The 24,489-nt window shown below is 35.5% G+C and overlaps 1 protein-coding gene across 3 annotated transcripts in view; it reads left to right on the forward strand.

Moving 5' to 3' along the window:
• LOC129744515 (zinc finger protein 423 homolog) overlaps positions 1 to 24,489 on the forward strand; it is a 196,014-nt gene that overhangs the window by 60,702 nt on the left and 110,823 nt on the right. For all 3 annotated transcript variants that reach the window (XM_055737079.1, XM_055737078.1, XM_055737080.1), the window contains exon 3: positions 1,565 to 1,657. In XM_055737079.1, the coding sequence (XP_055593054.1) occupies positions 1,565 to 1,657 (93 nt within the window). The remainder of the gene's footprint in view (positions 1 to 1,564; positions 1,658 to 24,489) is intronic.

The raw sequence follows: 24,489 nt of genomic DNA on the forward strand, positions 1-24,489 counted from the left end.
TGGGTCAACTCATAAACTTTGCACGTTATCTAGTCAATTTGGATTTGGTGGCCCACGTTTCCCCACAGTTTTTCAAAATCCTGAAAAAAATTAGTTTTTTTTAAAACAGTCAAAACTCGGGAAATTAATTTATTTAAAATATAACAAAAAATGATTAATGATACCTCAAAAATGTAGAAAACCTTTCCATTTATTTTTTTCCTTTTATTTTTTATAATAAAGAAGTTATGAAACAAAGAAAAAAAGTGGCCCATGATACCCCACTCTCCCCTATAGAAATTGGAAACACGTGCACTGTCACTTCGACTTTGAAGTTCCATAACTTTTTACTCTGATGATATTTTTTAATCAAATTTTCTGCGTTAGATAGATCAATTGTCATACTATTTTATCACAAAATTTGAGCTTTCTGGAGTTTGTGAGGCTTGTGAGGTTTGTAAGATACAGTAATTCTACCAAAATCGGACTTGTTGAACTTTTACCATTCAAACTGCAATATCTCAGAAACTACGCTACATTTTTTATTGAAATTCTGCAGAGTGATTGTTAAAATATAAAGTTAGCATGTCTAAAGATTTCGAAAAGTTCTATTGATACGATCAAAAGTTACGCGAGGTACAATTTTTCAGGCATGAACCTAAAAATGTGATTTCTATAGAATTCTGGACGATTATTCATGAGAATAATATCGTTTCCATCCACAAATCAGTTAAAAATGTCTGGCATAAGCAATGAAGAAAAGAAAAAAATGAAAAGAAAAAATGGAATAAATGATCCATTTGTGTTTTTAAATCAGAATCTTGCGATATTGTTTTGATTTTTTGGTTGAAAAAGATTTACTGGTTGTTAAACAGAAAATAGGATTTTCCAATGGAAACATTCGTCCAAAATTCTATAGAAATCGCATTTCTAGGTTCATGCCTAAAATATTGTACCTCGCGTAACGTTTTATCTCATCGATAGAACTTTTCGAAAACTTCGGACATGCTAGCTTTATATTTCAACAATCACTCTGCAAAATTTCAATAAAAAATGTAGCGTAGTTTCTGAGATGTTGCATGAATGTTAAAAGTCCAACAAGTCCGATTTTCGTAGAATTACTGTATCTCGGGCCTCACAAACTCCAGAAAGCTCAAATTTTGTGATAAAAAAGAATGATGGTTGATCTACCTAACGCAGAAAATTTGATCAAAAATATCATCAGAATAAAAAGTTATGGGACTTCAAAGTCGAAGTGACAGTGCGCGTGCTTCCAATTTTTATACAATTATGAACGGTACTGTAGGTCAACTTTATTTTATCTTGCAATTTTACAAATGAGATATTTTATCAAATTTCAATGCTACAATTCCCATTCTACAGATTTTGTATTGTAAAGGTAAAATCATCAAACCCGAATAAACTCCAGCAACAAAAAATCACACGTTAAGCTTCAAAGAGAATGAACTGATTTTACAAGGCTAATCTTATTTTCAGATGTTCATATCATTTGAAAGCGCATGCAATTGCCGTGCATTTTTTAACGTAAAATATTGATAAATTTACTTTCTTTTTTTCATTACAGAAGAAATCGACAGGGACGCACTGTTTGAAACTAACTCTGTACGATCCAATGATTTCCACCATGACGACGCTACTTCAGACAGTTTTTGCTCCGGTAAGTACTTGAACCTTTTTTCCTGGTGGATAAAATTTATTTGAAGCACTTCAAAATAATTAGGCAATAATAGCTTCGTCTATTTGTGAAAAACTGTATCAAGCTGGTAAAGATAATTAACAGTGTATCTCCAGATTTTTTTTAAATTTACCTTCTCATGCACTTCACTGAAGAGTTACCGTTTTTCAACCCTTATAACATGGAAATCCGTACAAATTCTTTAAAAAACTCTTCATACAGTTAGCGTTTTCTAAGTAAGTGCACCGTCTGAAAGACATTGATGAATTATAAACTAACTAGTTTGTTCATTCGGAGATAAGTTTGTGTCAAGAAAGGGACTCTTGACATGATTTACGTCCATCCCGTGAATGAGTGAGTCAGCTATGCAAATATTATCTTTACATTGTGGTTTTGAATAATTACTGGGGGTTGCTTCCGGTTGTTTTCTAAAACGTCTTACCTTTTTGCCCCGACAACAATACCACCTTCCTATCGGTCTCGTGTGGCCAGCTAGTAGAAAGTATCCGAAGATACGGTTGAAGAATGTTTGGGGCTTTTTTGAAGAATTGCAGTAGGTAGTTCGGTCCTAGATGGGCCTGCCCCTCTACACGTGATTTATGTGATGCTGCTTCTTCAAACGGCATCCGCCTTTCTTATCTCACTCGAAACGAAACTACTCCCAAGAGGATGACCTTGCACGGCTCCTTCCCACTAATATGCAACCCTCGTCGCAAGATCTGTCGTCTCCTTTATTTAGATAATTGCTTCACCCGGACGGACGTCTTGCATCTAATTCCTTCACTTGTTTTTCTTTTGCCAACTTGATACGACCCGTTCATGTCGGTGAAAAACAAATGCTCAAAGTATCATCTTTTATTTACCGCCAGTTGACTGTGCTCCGCAAGTCTTGTAGTTGGAGGAAAATAAATCGAGAAATCTTTACCAATCATGGGATACGAATGATGAATCAAAGAAATTGTATCTCCGTATCTCTTCAGTGTGTAATTTTTTGGATTGTGTGAATTTAGAAGTTGGTACAAATGTTTTGCTAACAATCTAAATTTCTATCAACTCAACAAATTATTTAGATATAGATCATTCATTACAAATATGGTTCAACACACGTTATAGACAATAAATTTCACAATAAAAAAATGCACACGAAGCATAGCTTTTCTCGAATAACAGCACTAGTAGACTGAGTTGATTTGGGGTCATTTTTGAACTCCTCAAGCCCTGGATCTAAAAAGCTTTGTTTTGGCTCAAAACTCATCCATGATTTTTTGCAGAATTTTCAAATAACGTTTACATGAGTAAATTTGAACTTTTAGGTTTGTATGGGAAAATGGAATATTTTGTACTGAAAAATCAACATAATTTTTGTTTCTTCTGTGAAACCGAGCCTGCTGATTGTTTTTGTGCCAATTTATTAATTTTCCAAAGGAAATTTTCTGCTGAACAACTTTGTCCAAGACCCTAACTTCGTATCTTATTAGGCAAAAAAGTTATTAGCTGTTTGACAGGGACAGGGGTATGTCTTTTAGCATTGATAACCAATAAATTCAATTGACACCACTGCTTGTGCCCCGCGAAGTATTGCATGAAAAGTAGTCAAGAAATACCTCGCTAGGCACCCAGCAGTGGTGTCAATTTAATTTATTGTTTATCAATGCTAGAAGACATAACCCTGTTAAACTGCTAATAACTTTTTTGTGTTAGAAGATACGAGGTTATAGTCTTCGACAAAGTTGTTAAGCGGAAAATTTCCTTAGGAGAATTTATAAATTGGCACATAAACTATTAGCAAGCTTAGTTCCACAGAAGAAACAAAAACCATGTAGATTTTTCAGTACAAAATATTCAATTTTCCCATACAAACCTAGAAGTGTAAATTTACACATGTAAACGTTACTTAAAAATTCTGCAATAAATCATGGATCAGTTTTGAACCAAAGCGAAGCTTTTTAGGCCCCAGAGTTTGAGAAATTCAAAAATTACCCGAAATCGACTAAGTCTACTGTACCAGTCATATAACAATATTCAAATCCTCGATTTAACACTTTTTGACGTTCGCTAAGTCAGTAGGAAATTTAACCTTTACCATTTGAAGTTTTACTGTGTTGCTTCTTTCCTGAAGAAGTCGTCGATTCTCCTCATATTACATTTTATTAGAACTTTAGACACACACATCCACTCGGAGTTAAGATTGCGAGATGTGCGATAAAATTTTTTGTGTTACGTTTAACGTGAAGTTATTTAAGAGGGATCCTGAAATTCAGTGATTTGCCATTGTAAGAAAGAATTTTTCCGTAAAATTATTCACGCGTTATGAAAACGATCACGTTTGAATGTTGTGTTGGTTTTCAATACGGTTTTACCAAGCGTAGAAAAATTGATTGCTAAAAATGATCTATCCACCAGAAGAACTAATTTACGGTTCTATGCATTTTGCAGCATCAATAAATCCACTTGTCATTGAATATATTACACTGAACCCAAATTCACTCTTAAAATACACATGATTTTTCACTTTAAAACAAGGATCCAGTGATTTTCTTCCATTCAAGTGCGACATATACATTTTACTTGGCAATCACTCAAATTTCAAGTGAATTCATCCACATTCACTTCAGTCGTCACTTGAATTTGAAGTGAGAAAAAATGTTCACTTCCCCATCACTTGAATTTCAAGTGAATGTCGGGTTGTAATTGTGTTCATTTCCAGAGTTTAAAATGACAAATTCTAAAGAGCAGCGTTTAAAGCTTATGCTGGATTTGGATTTTCCCAATTCTTTACTAGGCGATTTTGGTGGTAGTTTGTGTTAAACGTGATGTAAGAAAAAGTTATTCAAAGGTGTTATCATGTTTCAGCTTGTGGGTTGGACTGGACAGATTTTCTGGTTTGCAGCAGGGAAGATTTAGAAGTCGCACTATCCGCAGTAACCGATCTGCCTTGGGATTACGATGGAATTCTCCAATCAATAAATTTATGGCAAAAGCGTAATGTGGTGTTCTATAAATGTTCTTTTATTTAAAAACGCGAGAGATAATTAACTTGAAACTTACTTAGAAATTTAGATAAATTTCACTCGAACGTCATAGTGTAATTCACTTGACCGGTCACTTAAGTGAATTCACTTGACCCATCACTTAAAATTCAAATGAAATTACGTATTGCGAGAATTTACTACAGATGTCACTTATTTTTTAAGTGAAAATTATTTTGCGTGTACAATTATTTCATTTATTATGCTACAGACACTTTTTATTCATCAAATGTTTTTCTGCTTCTTGTAGTGAAAGCAGCTTCTCCCACCTTATTTGAAAATTAAAGAAAACACTTCTCAATAACGAGTAAACGTGTTTGAACTATCCATTCACACATTAAACTCGACGCCCCACCTCCTTCTGTCAAATGAATAAATCCTACAGCCTCACTGTGGTACTGAACTCAAATTCTCCAAGCTGCATCTTATTGTTGATGAGTCAAAAAACAACTTTGCTGAAGACCGTGAACCTCTAAGAGGCGTCAATCAAAAGTTAAGACGATGTCAAAATTGAATAATTTCATTTGATTTTTTTCGCATCTGTTCAAATGGCACCCCTGCACTGCATATTGGGTAGGAGCCATTATACGTTGGAAACTAGCTGGCGTGCTTTCCCATATGCAGAAGCGTTTTCGTTTTATTGGTTTTTGACTGTCCTGAAAGTTGGTAAAACGAGGTTTTTGGGCCGGAACTGTTTCTGATAAGTCAAAAACCCCTCTCACCTCGTAAAAGGTGAGGGGGTCCTAAATAAAAATCGACGTAAAATTTTAAACAAATCCACCGTTTTCCACTTGATTTCTATCAAATTTGGTAAACATGCATGGTATGCAAAGACCCTTCCCACTACGCTGAAGAATGTTCTCATAGTAAATCGACGCAGAATCTCTAAATAAAAAAATATGGTGGGCTCAGCTGGTCATCAAGTTTATTTTAATCATTAGAAATAGTTTCAAATTTTACGTAGAATTTATTTAGGACTTCCCTCCCCTTTTTTGAGGTGAGAGGGGTCTGTAACTTATCAGAAACAATTTCGGAACAAAACCAATGATACGAAAACACTTCTGAATATGGGAAAATACGCCAGCTAGTTTCCATCGTATAATGACTCCTACCCAACATGCAGTGCAGGGGTGCCATTTGAACAGATGCGAAAAAATCAAATTAATGAAGAGAAGATTTAAATCATTGCGGTTATTCGTCAAATATTAACTTCAAACACATATGTAATCATATCAAATCTACCAAAAAGAATATTACGATTCTGAACTCGTAAGTGAGACGTACAATCATCATAAGCTGCTAACTTTAACCGATCCCGTCAATATTTTTGTTCCCACGATATCTTCAATTCTAACAATAAAACAACCAAATGAATCCTGATTTTGAAGATCCCCTAAAACAACCCCGTGTTCTACATCATTCAACTTTCAATTAATTGTCAACGATAACCGCATCATAAAGTAAGCAAAAACAACCGTTAAAACACGTGACGGACAGCGTGGAAGAATTATGATGTTGGTGCTATTCTAGGGTCTAGAGCTTTTGTTGGATGCATGGCCGTGGCTAAAAAGCGAGCAACCAACGCACTTTCTCCCGACCCAAAAAGCGGACTGTGTTGTGCAGGCAGACTAACTGAACCGAACTGAACTGAACTGTGTGTGGGTGGATGGTTATTGTTATTACACTTCCGAGCGAGCGGTGGCGGTACGCATCGTCCCCAAAAGGCACAAGGATACGACGAGGACGTCGACGATGACGACGGACAGGACAGAGAAGAAGGCTCGCAGCGAATAGGTACCGGCAAATGGCAACGGAACGGAAAACGGCAACAGAGACACTCACTCAGTGGAGCACATACATAAATTTATCTTCCCCCAAGCTCACACTCACTGGATCTCTCTCTCTCTCGCTCTATCTCTCTCGATGGTGGCACGAAATAAAATGTGTGTAGAGAAACATAAACATTTGCAGAAATAAATTATCTTCTTGGGGTTACGAATGTAGTTAGGTAATATTGAAATCACTCCCAAGCTTCAGGTGAAAAGGCACCCAAGAGTGTCGTGGCCGTTTCAAAGACACCCAGTACACCGATACAGAACCGTGCCAAAACTTGCTACTATACTGGTGAACCGAAAGTGTAATATAGACTCGGAAACAAGATAACGAATCAGAAACAGATAGAGAGACAGCGAGAAGGGGGGGGGGGGGGGGGAGGGGGAAGAGATACAGGATGAAAGGAAAAAAAACTGTCTCCACATTATAAATAACTTATCTTAGCAAGTTCTAAGAAACATGAAAAGGATTGTTTCTGTGAAAAAAATGTGAAAATCTCGTAGTCAGTTATCTTTCTTTAGTTGCGGTTTTCAACCTAGTTTCGATGGATTTCAACTTGCTTCATTGAACAACGATTTTCGACCTCAATGTGTTGCATAGAACAACTACCAGTTGAAACTTTCAAGTAGGGGAAAGTGTTGTGTTGCTTGCTAATCCAGCAAGTGCTTGTGAATCACTTTTTTCGACAGTTGTTGAAAGTTTCTTCAAAGAATTTACACTTAATCGAAGTAATCGGGAAAAATAGATTTCTTTGGCACGTTGTCTTTGCGACCAAAATTTTTGACAACATCATACATTTTTCACGGTAAAAATCACATTTAAAAAAAAAACCTTATCTACAGTACGATGACTATGTACTTCGAACATATTTTCCCAAATAATTGAGCTCATCTCACATATCTATATGGATATTGGAAATTTTGAGCGGCTTTATCGGTTAGTATTATAGATTTGAAATGATAGACGGATAGGCCATAGGAAGAAAGTTACTAAGGGCGAAGATGTGGTCAAGCTTCTATACAAAATGCTCCTCGCTCTTTTCAACACCTTAAACCATGGGTGGCCAAACCATGGCCCGTCTGTCTTTTTGTGGCCCGCGAAGCATTTTTCAGAATTGGATGTTTTCCTTCTACATCATTTAAAAAAAACCGACTATGTCAAGCAAAAAAAAACTTCAATTTTTACAACATTTTACATATTGTTTGTACTTTGCAATCACGTATAATGCAATAAATATTTGCTATTTAGTTGCATCATACAAATGGTATTGAAAGTGACCTCCACTATTCTGGGAGCGTTGAGAGTCTTCAAGCGGAAACTAGTCTATTTTTGAAGAGTTTGGAAGGTGTCAGGGAGATATGCTCAAAAATAAGGAAAGAACTCGAATAACTCAGTACACTAAAATGATAACGAGAAAGTAAAAAAAAATATTTATGTTTATTTTGAGCTGAAAATTCTGTTTATTTCAAGTCACTCACAAGATTTTTGCAAAACATAAATTTAGTATCTTTTTTGCAAAATTATCACATTATATTGTAATTACAGCATTATTAGAGTTATATTGGTACAAAACTTCTACTATTTGTCATTCGAATTCTATTTTCGAAACTTTGTTTACCAACTAAAATTTATTCACCAAGTTAAAATTGATTTAAAAAATGTAAAAACTCACACACTTTATTTGTACTTAACTTTAACAGAAAAATGTCAAGGTATTTTTAATATGTATATGTGCAATGGTATATAAACTAATAGACAGAGTTGGGCATTAAACGCTGATCGCTAAATAATGTGCTTTGTTTTTGTTAGAAAATTCATTTTCTCTTCAAATTTACCACAAAAGCTCCACCAAAGACAATTTGACAAGCGAGATGACTAATATAAAGTTCCCCTAAGATTGTGGAGCTTTTTAATCTGTAAGTTCAACAAAAATTAGGAGAGAAAATAATTTAAAAAATATGAAATTAGCAGCCTAAAAAATAAGTGATCATATTTTTAAAGCCAGACTCTTCCATTAAAATATTCAGTTAGGTAAAATTCATCAAAATTTCAATTTGAACTTATTTGGTACTTACATATAACGGAGAAAGGGGACTTTTTTAAAAATATATTTTTCATAGTTATTTGCTTTTTCTTGTTTTTTTTTATATCAAAAAGGTAAAATGACAATGATAATTTGAAAAAAAAATATGTTTATTCATTTTATGAACGACTTTCCCACTTATCGAATTTGAATTTGATCAAATGGAAAATTTTAAAAGAACGATCATTAAAATTTTAAACATTTAGATTAGGTATGTCCAAATTTTGAAAGTTTCTTAAAAAACAACACAAGAACATAACAAGGAAGAGCTCTTTTCATATTATTTTTTATTATGATAATAATAAAAAGCGTAGGAAAATTTCATGTGAAATGCGAAAAGCTTAGGAAGGGTATTTTGTTTTGAAAATCCCGTTCTACAGAGTGATCATTATGGGATGAATAAGCCCAGAAAATTTTAAATTGCTAAAATTGCTATGTGTGTGAAGTATATTCAAGGAAATTAAATTTAATTCATAACCCATATATTGAATCAGAATTAGAAGGCATAATCTTGTCAGTTAGCTCATTAAAAGTATATTAAACACATTAAATTTTTATTTTGATCAAATAATGAAGAACTGATAAAAATCTATACTGAATCTCAAAAATCTTTTTTTTAAACATGTAAAAAATATGTTTGGCTAAATTTATACTTTAAGTAACCCACTGAAATTCGCTTGCACTTAATACTAAAGAAAAAATTGTTGTGCGGCCCGCAAGCAAGTCTCAGTACTTAAATTTAGCCCGCCTGTTGAAAATCCTGGCCACCCCTGCCTTAAACGAACACACACACATAGGATCTCAGTGAAACTTCATGTTTCTTTGAAGAGATCTTCTTTCCTTAACTCTAAGCGCATATCTTGCGAAGTAATGATGGCTAGCATCTTACAAATGCTAAATCCACCAGACCATAGAAAGTGTACTATGTATGCCATGACCGGGATTCGATCTCATGAACTTTGGCGTAGATGACTTGAACTCTAACCACTACGCCAAAGCCGCTGACCACCTTAGTAATATTCTTACTAAATTTCCAAAAACACGGTGATTTCTCCCGTTAAAAATATATGGATATGTATCTATAACATCACTGGAACCAATATACCATTCTTTCAATCTCAATTACAATTTTCTCACATTGGAAGTACGATCTGAAATATACAAAAATTCCTCATGTTCGAATCACATTTTTGACCAAATTGGAAAATCCCCCAAAAACATCCTTCATTATTTTGAATATTTTGGATTCCTGGGAATGTAGATCCCACCATCATGCAAATTAGGAAAAAAAATCTTTTTCCATTCAGAGGGGCGCGGTCTTCGAAAGTTCAATCGAAAACGTTCACTGAAGAAGGTAGTGAGTTGCTATCGAAATACTGGTATATGAACTTTTCATTTATCGTGGTTGAATTAAAAGGAATCTTTCGATTGCTTTGATTCAGTTGATTCACTTCGAAAGTTATTTTCTTCAAAGTTCACACTTGTTGATCATTAGCCAATTTCATAAAAAAAATGTAATTATTCACTGCTACACTACTAAGTTGATGAATAGTACACTTTATCGACACCAAAAGAACGATTTTCACTTAAATAAGAAAGAATAACCCAAGTAATAATAAGCACTAAAATCTAACACCAATTCTGCTCTAACTTCAGCTATAGAGCTTGATTCTGTGCATCGTATCAGCTCTGTGAGCCAGGTTTAGCGCAATTAACTACTGCTTTAGTGCAGAAACTGGTATAACCCTATAAGAGCACTGTATTAGCATTGGTTGATGCTACAGAGTTGGCGGGCAAAAGGCTGGAAAAATGCGAATGAGGTTCAACTATGCGAAAAAAAAACATTCTTTCGATTTTTGTTTGGTTTCATTTTTCTGCCATGATGATACTAAATTTGTTATTTTATGCTATTTGAATCAAATTTTTAGCAACCGGTGCTCTAAATTTGCATTATTTGAGCATCAATCAATGCCAATGTGCTTTGGCCTTATGCCACTGTACTGCTTACATAGTGCAAGAAAGCATTAAAGCAAGATTGTGTGATGCAAATTTAATGCGATTGTATATTAAAAGCAATGTGCAAAGGTGATAAAATTGTAGTTGCATTTTAAAATAGTGGTATAGTTCTTATATGATGCAGCTTAGCACTCGAAGGCTGTTGTATGTATGGATGTATGTTGGTTATCCTCCATGAGTGCACGGCTTCACCACAGTTTCTGCCTAAGTATGTGCTCACATGCATTCTTAGATTATTAAGTTCGATAAATCTCCAATGCAGCGCGTACACCATACCCGGACAACATGGCTTCGTATGAACTGTTATGGATGAAATGTTTGTGTTGATGTAGGCATATTTTATAAGAACGAGTCAATCAGGTGGGCTAGTTTACTTACAGGTATTCCGGCATCCGCGTATATACCTGGCCAGCTGGCAACTGATTGAACATTCTTATTTTATAGTCAGTTATGAGAGAAAACACCTTCTTACCTGTCGGCCACTTATGGGATTCTAACCCAAAAGTTTTCAAGTCAATACCGGGAATCGAACCCAGTACGCCTGGCATACCAAAACCAGACTCGCGCCAGCCTATCCGCTAGACCACATTGGTGCTTAGCGAAGCACTCGAAGGCTGTTGTAATGCAGAATAGCACTTGATGAGCTGATAAAGTGTAATTTAGCACTTGAATGCTGGTATAAAGCTAAAAAAAAGCAAAGCTTTAGTGCTTATGGATAATTGGGAAATAATCCCAATAAACACTTAAAAAAGTCTTACAAAACTTACAAAGCTTACATGGGCAAATACGTATAGTGATTAATTTAAAGTTTCCAAAATGTCGAAAACTCAAACGATTCATTTTGATTTGTATTTCTTTGCGATCCCGAGCAAGCCCGGGTAAAATCAGTTAGTAATCAATAACGGTAACATTTAATAAACCAAAACAACTTCAGTATATTTGTTCCGATATAATTCTCGTAATAAAAATCAATGTATGTATTTGGAACACCTAAAAAAGTTTTGATATATTGGGATGATCCCTCAAATTGTTTGTATGTGAGAGGCTTCCATTCAAATCCAACCTAAAATATGGCACACCCGTATGTTTTTCAAGTGATTTTCATCAAAATTGATACAACTGTGCGAGTTGACATGAAAAATCATTTTTATTGAAGGAACCCTCCTATTTTGTAAAAATTATTGAATGATATTTATAAATAAGACTATTAAGTATTAAAAAATTTGATTTAGAAATATTTCGTGCAAAAAAGTTTGAAAAACATAATCTTTTTGACCCATTGGATTTAAAATTCTCAAGAAGATTTTTGAAATTAAACATTTTTACTACTAGATTCCAATGACGGATTATTTCCCATCATCAAACAACAAGTTCAAAGGACAAACACATGATCCTTTTGATTCAGAGAAGAATTAATGTTATCCGATATTTTAACCAAGATAAGGCGATCCCATCCGTTCTCGTTCATTCAGCGAGACAGGTAGAAAACAAAGGGACCTGGTGGTGGTGTCTTGAAACAGAGAAATTCCTTCTGTAGATGGATGAGACGAGAGAAAAAAAAACACGAACCAACAACAGAAAGACCAAAGTTTGGTGGTTAATCGCCCTGCTGCGCTTCAATACCTTCTTATTTGAACATCTCCCGAGCCACCTTGGGACAATCCGATCGTTGTTGGCACCACATTTTGCCAAACGGATAGGAGCAGCAGCACCAACCAACAAAGATTGCAATCGCTCGCTCGCTCGGAGGAGGTGTACGTCCTACCTACTGTATTTGCCTACATTTGGAGGAAAAGAATCAATGAAATGAAATCCGAACGAGAAAAACACACGCAGCATTCTAACTCCAGTGAAGATGTCAGGTTTGCATGAATGAAGCATCCTCTCTATTATATGACTCACTTTTATTCTTCTGGCGGCATTGTTTATTGCGTTTAATCGTTTCCCTGTTTTTTCGGGGTATTATTATTGTTTACTCCCATTGTTTAGCGGTTGGTGTTCAAGGGATCAACAAACCGCCCTATTTCGATAGCAAACGATTAACAAAAGTGGCGTCTCTGTTCAACACATCTATATATATAAAAATGAATTTCTGTCTGTCTGTCTGTCTGTCTGTCTGTCTGTCTGTCTGTCTTTCTGTCTGTTCCCTATAGACTCAGAAACTACTGAATCGATTTACGTGAAACTTGGCAGGTGGGGGTATTGGAGGCCGGGGAAGGTTCCTATTATAGTTTGGGACCCCTCCCCCTAACAGGAAAAGGGGGAGGGGCCTTCCACACAAAAGACAATTTTTTGCATAACTCGAGAACCAATCAAGCAAATGTTATCAAATTTGGCATGGGGTGGTATTTGGGAATGGAGAATATTTCAATGAATATTAGGTACCCCTCCCTCCTCTCAGTGGGGTGATAGAAAGGGGGGAGGGGGGCTACCTTACAATTTTTCATGTAACTCGAAAACTATTCAAGATATTGGATCCAAATTTGGCATGGGAAGGTATTTTGATAAGAAAAATATTTCAATGATTATTTGAGAACCCCTCCCTCTTTCCAGTAGAAAGGGGTAGGGGGCCTCTTTCATATTTTTACACATAACTCAAAAACTAATAAAGCAAATGGAACCAAATTTGACATGGGAGGGTATTTGGATACGAAAAGTATTTCTATGATTATCTGGGACCCCTTCCTCTTTCCAGTAGGGAGATGTAAAGAGGGGAGGGGGCCTTTTTTATAATTTTTTACATAACTCAATAACTAATTAAGCAAATGGAACCAAATTTGGCATGGGCGGGTGTTTGGGAACGTGATATATTCTTATGATTGTTTGAGACCCCTTCCTTTTTCCAGCGGGGAGAAAAGAAAGAGAAAGGGAAGTTTCATACAGTTTTTACTGCATAACTCAAGAACTACAACAGCAAATGGAACCAAATTTGGCATGGAACGATATTTGGATACGAGAAATGCTTCCATGAATATTTGGTATCCACTCCTTCAAAGAGGTGGATGAAAAGGGGGAGGAGAGGTCTCCCTTACAATTTTCAGTATAACTGGAAAGTTGATCGATCAAAATGAACCATATTTGGCATATGAGGGTATTTGGATAAGAGAAATGTTTCTATTATAAATTGAGGCGCCATCTTTTTTAGCGGAAAAATATAAAGGGGGAAAGGGGGGCTTCCATACAATTTTTTTGCATAACTTGAGAATTAATCGAGCAAATGAAACCAAATTTAGCATCAAAAAGTATTTGAGTATGAAAAATATTTTTTTCTATGTGAAACAATTCCTTTCTTGCAGTAGGATGATAGAATTGGGAATATAGGAAGGGAAGAGGAGACTTACATTTATCTTTTTTTTTTTTAAAATCCGAGAAATCGACAATACTTAACATGGAATATCGTTTTGGTAAGATTCTATGATTATCTGACACACTTACAGTGAGTAGGCAAAGGAGGAGGGAGGTGAGCCCAATACAATTTTGTTAGCATAAGTTCTTAATTTATGCTAACGAAGCCAACAAAAGGAAACAAATATGACATGGAAAAGTACTTGGTTACGAGATATGTTTCAACTATAGTTATAGACCCTTACGCTTCTCAGTGTAGAGAGGAGAAGAAAGGAGGAGGCTCCATATACATTTTGTTGTAAAGCTTAAAAACTATATTTGATATAAGAGGATTTTTTGGAACGAAAAAAAATGGGTATGATTATTAAAGATCACGACCTCCATTCAGCAGGAGGTGAAGGGAAGGACAGGGGAGGGGGCTCTCTTATCAGTTTTTTAGCATAAATCAAGAACATATCAAGCAAAAACAACCATATTTTATAAGTAAGATTGTTTGCGTACGATTAATTTGAGACCCTCCAGACATATTAACATTATCAGATCTTTAACACAAATTAGAGCAAGATTCAGAATATAAGTTTAAATTTTCTTTGTGTTGCAATTCGAAGCTCCAGCTGCAGCTCTCATTTTATAGCGGTTGCTTATGAATTATGTTATAATTTGATTTAAAATAATGCCAACAAACCAATGAAAATTTGAATAATTTTTGAAAATATAATTTGATATTGAAAGGTGTAGCAAAGCACACCGGGTCAGCTAGTAATTCATAAAACTATTATCCGCAGGCTTTCACGTCGTAAGAAAGTAGTCTTATGATGTTCAATTACATTCTGCGTCCATGTGACAGAAACTTAATTAATTATCGAAATATTTGAAATAGTTTGACAACGGATTCCAAAATCGGTCCAACTATTTGCCAACCGACCGACACGGGTAAGAAGACATCGTGGCCACAACCTCAGTAATGTATGCAAACCATTATGTTTATATGCTTCCAAAAGCCTGGCCAAACACGGGATCCTTCATTATATCCGTTCTCTTTCGTAAACTAACTCCGTATAGTATAGTAGCAGGGCATCACCGCACACATATAGCCCAACAAACCAACTTGGTTACATCAGGAAATTATTTCCCTCGTGGGAGCTAACCCACCCTAACCGGCAACTCCGGGAAGGAGCAAAACTCCCACATCATCGCCTTTGCCCAAACGTGTGCACACACATCGGTACCGACGAAGGTACACAAACGTATCGAGAGTGCGGAAGGAGAATATGTTTAGAGCCAGTTCGAAGCAGCTCTCCATAGCAGCAGCATTTCCCTCGGTGTTAAAAGCAGGCAGTTCCGCCCCCCTCGGCAACATCCGAAACTGGAAAAGCATTTTCTTTCCGATTCCGACCGGAGATCTAACAGTTATCATTTTTATTACCCAATTGATCACCAAGCTTAATCTGGTCGGAACTGAAGAAACAATAGTAGCAGCACCAGTGGCACATCTTTGTTGAATCAATCCTGACCTGACTTCCACCAATCCAAAAAGCTAAAGGGAGACAATCCGAGCTAGCACACCGGACAAGCGAGCAATGACAAGAGTGTCCAATAAAAATGAATAAATTAGAAGGTATGAAAACCAAACGACACTTTCAAACCTACATAGAAGAGGTGGTGCCAAGCCGTTCAATTATACTGCCGCTCATAGCAAGTCCGTCCCATTTGCGTTTTCATCATTTTTCAGTTTATGGCTGGAAACACTTTAGTTTTATCTGTAGTTTCAAGAGAAAACTTTGTTTTCATTACTTTGTTCTGATGAACATTGAAAAAAACCTCAAGTAATTTTGTCCCATTGAACAAATGATCGCAAGTCGGTCCCATATAGCATAAATCATAGCAAGTCGGTCCCACAGCCATAAGGGTCCAGCAAATGATTTTCAACAAAATCAAAACAAAAAAATAATCCTTATAAAGCGAAAATCTTTCATTAGCCGTAGCAGTGGCAGATTCTGTTGATTATTCTGATTTAAAAAGCATACAAGTGCCGAATTACCGTTGGACTTTTTTACAATTTTTCAATGCTGTTTTTCTCAATTCAACAAAAATGCAAATGGGACGGACTTGCTATGAGCGGCAGTATAGGGCAAGTTAGGTTTTGATGCCATCGGGGAGGAGGCTGCTTCATCTATCTGGGTAGTTATTTTCTGGAAAATAAAATTTGACAGTCTTTCTACTACCTTTCCATTAGGGATTGATTTTTGAAAATATGGAATTTACTTACCTACGATTTGGCGCATTTTGTTTGTAAACAGCCTGGTCAATGATTCACTAATAACCTACACGTCAGAGCACATTGAGAATGCGGGAGAATCAACGGAACCACGTGAGCATGAATCCTTGGATGAAACTTTGAATGAACGAATCGGATGAACTGTCCCGGAGAAAGTCACGAGAGAGCGAAAATGTGATGCTCTGTTGAACGAGAACGACAACAGATCCGACCGGAATGAATGTTTGTAATCCCTCGGTGTTGTGGGTGGTTGGGTCGAGAGGGTGGAAAAACTATAAGCTAACCCAAGTTTCTCCAATCGCTGCTTACGGGGGCGAAAGCAGAAAGAGAGATACCGAGACAGCCGGGCCGGAGAGATAGAGAGAGAAGGAGGAAGTGTGTGTGTTCGTATTTATATACGTTATATATTTCTGTATTTGAAATTTCTGCTCACTCTCATGGGAGTAATTGAATTGTTCCTCTGTGTCCCATCAGGCTCCAAAGTACCCCAAAAGGATACATAGAAATTGAAATGACTTTTCTCTCCCGCACGGCCGAACCAACCGTGTTGTTGGATTCATGGTGTGTTCCTTTTTTGGATACGTTCCGTTCCATTCCGTTCGGCTCCGACCTGAAAATGTTTGGCTGTGCCTATCGTGGTTTTTGAAACTCTACCTTTTTCTGGTCAGGCCCCAATATACAGTTTGCTGCCTCGCTTGGCCTGATAGCTTGGCCTGATAGCATGGCGTTCTTGGGGAAATGCCGGTAACAACATTCCATCGGCCGTCGTGTGCTACTACCTATACCTACCTATCTATCCACAATCCCAAGCCCAAGGTGTTAGAGAGAGGAAGTTCAGTTTTAATATTTCTGAAACAGCCAGCAAAGCGAACGAGAGTAATATATTTATGAGCATATTCCCACTAGAAACATTTCCCAAGCAAGGCGCAAAAATTATAGGAAACTTTTATTAACAAGCTTTGAAAAGAGTGAGATTGACTTCTGCTGCTCAGTTCAGGCTCGGCCACGAGAATCATTTTACACTTGATTTTTTCGTCAGTTTTGTGCCTTTCTTCTGCCTTTCTACTCTACTCGTCGTCGTCGTCATCGTCGAGGGCGTTCGAGTGCAGACAACATACTTTTTCGATTCACAGGCGCATTCCCAGGAGGGACGCAAGGGTTGAAGCAAATGTTTTGACCGTGATTTTCCCCTATATTCAGCATATTTTTTTCTCTGCTCTAAAGCAGTCAATAGTGAGTGAGTATTGTTCGGAAATCGGTTTTCCGGCAGCTGATTTTTTTATGGATTTTAAAGAAAATTGCGCGAATGTATGGTTTGAAATCGAAGATTTGATTTAATAGACTTTGGTGCTTGAATCAAGATATGTGAGGTAGATTATTTATAGGGGTGAGGTTATATGTCCCCTCATTGAGAATGTATGTCAATATTTTGAATTCTGTATTTTTCGATTGATTTCTGAAATATCCGAAGAAAATTTCAATTCCAATTCATTTAAGATTATCAGAACTGTTAGCTGATTGTTCCATCATGTTTTTTTTTTTCAAAATCTGTAACTTAAGCTTAAGTTGATAAATATGAAATCAGTTTTCGAAAGATGCAAACATGATTTTGAATTTCTTTATTCATTAGTTACAGCTTCTGTTCCGAATAAAAACTTTCAAATTCTGAATAGAATTTCTATTTTTGTTCATTAACTTCTAAAAGAGGAAGATGCTAAATGAGTTTATTTTCACCCTTATCGACCATTCGAGGTGACTTTTAAAATCGTAAATTTGATTGATTTGGAATTGACTTTTTAATACTAATTAGGGCCTTGGCCGTAGGAATGAGGGGAGGGGGGTTAACCCCTCCCCCCTTCCCCATGAGGGTCCAAAACAGCCAGCCAAGCGAAATGTTATCTAAACATATAATTTCGTCAAGAAACCTCCTCAAATTCAGAATTTAGTTTTTAAATTCAGGTTAAAAATGCAGGATTCAGATTCGGAATTAAAATTAAAATTCAATTTCAGTTCGAAGTAAAGTCGTAACTAAGGTTAAAATATCAATGTGAGAAGACCATTAAGGAATCAATTTGTAGGAGATCGCAGTTTCCAACACAAACAAGAAGTAGCACAAATCTCGCCTGAGCTTTCATTACTTCGTATGGTACATCTTGAGAATTCACAGAAAACGGCTGCGAAAGTTATCAAACAAGTTTAAAATTTGTATTTCACATATAGAATATGTTTTCCATATCACAGATGGGTGACGGTTGTTTTTTTATCCGGCTGGAAAATGTTCAAGACTCTCTAACCATCAATTCAAAAATTTAATTTATACTTTATACAGTAAGCGAAATAAGAATAGCACCACTATGTGTTTTGCTTGTAAAAATATGAATGATTGAAAATTACTAAAATAAATAAATAAATAAATAGATAAATCATTTTGACATCTTTTGACAAAATTCCAGTTGAAAAATACAGTGATTATTGTGTGGTAATCTTAAATTTCTTGTAGCTGCCTCTTTTTTCAGTCATTGTACACTTGAAGTCTTCGAATGTTGTTGAGCGTTAGTTCTATAGCTGAACTGAAATGTGTAAAGTTTCATGAAAAAATATCTTCTAAGAAAAAGATGGCAACTTGTCAATACTCTTTTGAACGCAACTATAGCTTTAATCCAAAAAGTTACATCAACAAGTTTTAGCAATAATCAAATCTCACATAAATCTTGCAGTAAGGTTTATTGAGCTAAGATTTTGAAGTTGATTGAACAAAATTTGAGTATTTGCACTCATACATATTTGGTAAAACAAAACATTTAGCTGTGTCAATATTATTTCAATGGAAAAGAATAATGAAAAATTTACCGGAAATATCGGTTTTTTACCGTCTCAATAGTCGGTACTGGAAAATGGACGGTTTTACCGGTTTTATCGGTTTCGGTAAAACCGGTTATACCACCCTTTGTTCTGATTTGCTTAACGGATAAATCAAGCATAAGTTTACTTTTTTTGGACGTAGCAATTGGCGTTGAGGACCAAAAATGTGAAAAAGGGGTGCGAAATAAGAATAGCACCACTTGGGTTTTTTTTAACAAAAACAAGATTATTTTTGAAAATTTACTGTGTAAAAGTGAATGATAATACTTCTACGAATTATTTGAATAGATAACTTGCTTTTCAAAGAGTTTTGAAGAATTCCAAAGGTTTTCAAAGATTTTAAAAGGGGGTTTTAAGAGATGCTCTTCTAGCGTTAAGGAAAATGATATTCGAGCTATAAAACTTTATCAAACTGCTTGATTTCTTCATTAACATTCATAAGTATGATGCAAAATGATGAAACATAGATTTGAGGCTGAGTTTGAATCCAAAAAGCAGGGGTTGGAATTCAAAAATACTAATGTTGTTTAATAGTCAAACACTATTTCTCTAGTTTTAAGTCATAGATGGCAGTACTATCTTGCAATTTAACCAAATTCATGCCCATTTTCGAATATTCGGGGTTAATTATGGAGTACTGGATGATTTTGGTCAAGAAATAAATACATGTACCGTGTGAACGCTTTGGAAATTCTAAGATCACTAAATCCTAAAAAAATAGAATTGCAGCAAGGTCACTAAAAGTGAATTTTTTTGACCGATTATCAGAATAAAGTTATATTTTGCGATCGAGCTTGATGGACCAGACGGCTAGCAGTATTTTTGGTATGATTTGCAATTGAATCGGAAGTTGAGATGAGCAGAAATTTTGGCGATTGTACATTTTTGTGCTGGTGATTCTTTTGCAAACCCTGGAAGAGTAGGCTGCGTCTGTGAACGACAGTTGTGATTTTTTTTTGCTGCTAATTTTAACTCCTGGAAAAAATATATGTATGGGAGAGTGGGGAATCATGGGCCACTTTTTTTCGTTGTTCCATAACTTTATCATTATAAAAGATAAAATGAAATTAAAAAATGGTATAGTTTTCTACATTTTCAAGGTAACATTAGGTTTTTTTTTTTAAATTTTTAATAAGTAATTTTCCCCAAATTCTGACTGTTTGAAAAAAGCTATATTTTCTGGATTTTGAAAAATGGTGGGGAATCGTGGGCCACCAAATCCAAATTGACCAAATAACATGCAAAGTTTATGAGTTGACCCAAAACTGTGATTTCATAATTCATTTCGTAATTTGAAAGCAATTTCAGATGATGAAATAAAAAAGAGAGCTGTGTATGATCGCATAGTCTCCAAAACCTGGCTCGCGAACGTTTTGGCAAAATTTCTTATATAGGATGGACAAAAAACTTTTCATAACTCTTCATTTGGCATAAGAAAACTTTGCAGATAGGTAAAACGTATTTTAAGTTCTGAATGTGTATAAAAACATAAAAATATAGGTGATTCAAGATGTGTGGCCCATGATTCCCCACAAGTTATGATTTGCAAATTGGTTGCGTTTGTGTGACTTATTGATGTTTTATCAAAAATTCCTTTTCCACTTGAAAGATCATGACAAAACTAAGATCATAAGCGTATGAGCATATTTTTGTAATGCACGTTAGATTCCCCATCGATGAAATTAGCGGGTGTTTTTTTAATTATGTAAGTAAATTTTTCTAACTTTTTTTTAGCTTGATAAATAAAAGAATGCGTATTTCAGTCAACAACATATAGAAATATATGCTCACGCAAAGCGACGACGATGACAGTTGGTTTGAGATTTTTATCTCAACACACATCTGAGATATTAAAAGTGGCCCACGTTTCCCCATGGCCCACGATACCCCACTCTCCCCTACTTAAATATTGTTTTGTTTTGTGTTGAAAAATGGTTAGAAGATTGATGCTCTGAGTTTGCATCGTGTTGATTCTTGATAAGTAGATGTTTTGAGGTGTACAAGCATTATTTACTGCCAAAATTTCAATTTGAATGCATGTTCCATTAAAAATTTGGAATTCAATCGTTTGAAATCAACTTCATTATGAAGAATTTTTTTTCATTTTCCAGATCTGGACCTAAGAGTGCTGGGGCGGGATTATGGAACTCGAAACAATCGAGTTTCGTTCGATTCGACCGACTTTGGCATCACCGATCTCGATTCGAATGGAACGTATCGAGATGATCTACTACCCGATTTACTCGAAATCTAATACGTTAAAATTTAGAACTCGAACGAGATTCGTAATACTGATTCTAATTCGATTCGAGTTCAACTCGAAACGGGTAACTCGAAACGAATAGGATTCATAATTTCACCCCTGGTTTCAATTTCAAACAAGAGATTTATCATTCATTGCGCCACAGCTTTGAAACTGTGATGGTTTTTCCTTGTATTTATTTTGTTTGTTTGTTTCAAATCCTGTAATTTTAATGCTGGATTAACTTTAAAGAATTTTATGCTTTGAATTTTTATTTTGACTTTGATTTAAAATAGTGTTTTGGTCATAAGCCCTATTTCCGAAGTTTGAGTTTAGACAATCAAATTTCACGAAACTCTTTGACTCTTTATTATGAAGCTTAACTCTTAATTAATGTCCTAAATTGTATGTTTACTATATATTTTATTAAGGGAATAATTTAAAATTAATTTTAAAGGTAAATTCATTTTTAAATTCAGATAAACTTTTAACGAATATAACAAGAGAATCTATTTTGAAACTCTGGCTACTTTCAATATTTGATCGTGCATTTTTTCAAAATTTACATCTGATTTGGAATTTAGTAAGCATTTAAAATATTTATTTTCCTTTTCGTTCTTTGCGTTCTGATTTTTCGATTCTGAATTTTTTTTCGAATTCTGATTCTGTTTTTAAAATCAAATTTCGAATACCCCATGCACTTGCGTCCTGAGAGCAGAAATTTTCAAATTACTTCAACAGATAAAACTTTCTGGTCATCTTGGAGAGGATGATTCGAGAATGTTTAGTTTTCACATTAAACGATTCATATTACTTTTAAATTAGGTGTCAAAAATGGCAAAATTCCTCTAAAAAACGTACATTTTCGTTGTATTAAATTCAAACTCCCCTCCAGGACGTAAAATCAATGTCTTTAAACGCAGTTTAGAAGTTTACTGGATGTACAAAAAAGTTTCCAAATACAGTACTTCAAAATATTTTGACCCGGGAGAGTTGCTATAGGTGTGCTGGTACACGTCTTTTACGTTGTGACGTCACGAAAAGGGTACAAAAGGTTGTTTAGTTTTCTCTTCACTTACTACTTGAAAAATTACCAAACTTTGTGATCATCTAGATCTGGGCGAGAGCTTTCCGAAAACAACTTTTTTTTAGAAATCGGCGTTTAGTTCGGGGTTGCGAAAAATTTATTTGAATTTATATTCCATTTTTGTGTAAGTAAGTGTGATCTGAAATATGAAATTGCTTTTTTGCCACTCCGTACCAAAATGTTTAAATTTAAAAACGAAGCAGATCGAAAGACCTGTTTTTTCTATCGAAAAAAAAAACAGTGTTGAAGAGTAGTACTTTTCGATACTCTTTTGATTTCCAAGGAAAAACTACAACAGTTTTCTGCAGATGTAATAAATAGATTCTCAGTGGTGTTATATGGTATTGTGTAAAAAAAACTGTATGCAACTCGTTGCAAAACTCGATTTTTTCATCACTCGTCGTAATTTTCCGACTCGGCTAGCTTCTTTGGATAAATGTAGAACTCGTACTAAAAAAGTCTACTTTTTACAGCTTGTTACTTGAATAACTATTTTGGATCTGATTTGAGCTCTCAACTAATATCACATATCAAATTTCCTATTGACCTAAATCCCTCGATTATGATCATTCCATTTTGGAATCCTGAATTTGCTTGAAATGAATAATTTATATGCTTCCACTATGAACTTTGAAGCTAAATTTCGAATCTTTGTCTGATTTCTGAACCTGAATTCAGACTTTCAATGACAAATTTTAACTTTGATTATGAACTGTATATTGGTTTCTGAATAAGAATGAACAACAAATTCGAAATTTCTAAACCATTTTCGTTATAAAATAACTTGACATAAAATTATGGTTTTAATATGATTGTAAATTCCGGTACTGTTTATTTCCAGCTTTTAGTCCAAACCTACTGATGCTTTTGTTATGTGTTTGGAAAGTGTTCCGTTCTTCTTTTTTTCAATAAATAAAATAGAATCGGATCAAGCTCCCCCTTCATCCGTACAATATCTTCGTTGTTAATTATCGTGCTTACTACAATTCCATCTAACAATCTTTTGTGTGAACTTCGAACAGCAAAAAGGCGTTCTACTTTCCCGGGAGCTAAATTATTTGTAATGCTGGCAAAAGCATAACATCCTTTGCGCTGGAGGTGTACATTCAAATTTTTGCCGAAAAAGTTTTTCTCGGAAGCCATTAGTACGATGTGCTTTGACAAAAAGAAATCACCAATGTTCTGGAATGTTGTGCATCGCCAATAACGAGTTCTGTTGTGCAAGCATAGTTTAAGGTTAAAAACTTTGAAATAATTGGAAAATCTTTTGTGTACCGTAAAATTGGGTGAGTTCGGGAGAAGCTTCTCATTGGAAATATAAAAAAAAACACTAAATTACCACTTAACAGAGCAAATCGCTGCAATCATAGTTATAACAAGATGTCTTTTAAGAAAAATATGTTGTTTATGGAAAGAAGTGTTGTTAAACAATAAATTGAACTACAACAGTTGAGCTTACTTGAGCTTAGATAAACCGTACATTTCAGTAGTTGCTACTCCGTGATTGACAAGAACCATCAAAATTGTACATAGATCCAAATAAATGGGGCTTGGGATTAGCTTACCATTTTCTGTGTACACGTTCCGAAGGTTCCTGATCTTATATGGTCAATAACGGCGCCGGCCACGTCCTTACGGTTCATCGGGGAAAGGGAAGGATTGTTAGTTCGACTTCCGTTGCTACTAGAGACCGAATACACCTCTAAATCTCCACGGTCGTCACAGGAAGGGTGGTTTGTTAGTGGGGAAGGTAAATAAGATCTGGATTCCCTTTGGGAAGGGATGTGATCAAAGCAAAGTTAAATATTTAGTGATCGTCGCGTCGCACACTATCGAGTACATCGCGTTTTTTTAAAGCAAATACTTCCTAACGTGGTATTGTCATACGCGTACAATGCCACCGATGCAACTCACCGAATTTTATCGCGCGCTCAAAACGAGAAAAGCAAAGCGTTCTAACGTGGCACTGTCATACATGTTCAACGCACTTGGCACATGTTCAACTCACGAAATTTTACCGCGCGTTTATAACGAGAAGA

This window comes from Uranotaenia lowii, chromosome 2, assembly GCF_029784155.1.
Source record: "Uranotaenia lowii strain MFRU-FL chromosome 2, ASM2978415v1, whole genome shotgun sequence".
NCBI classification, from domain to species: domain Eukaryota; kingdom Metazoa; phylum Arthropoda; class Insecta; order Diptera; family Culicidae; genus Uranotaenia; species Uranotaenia lowii.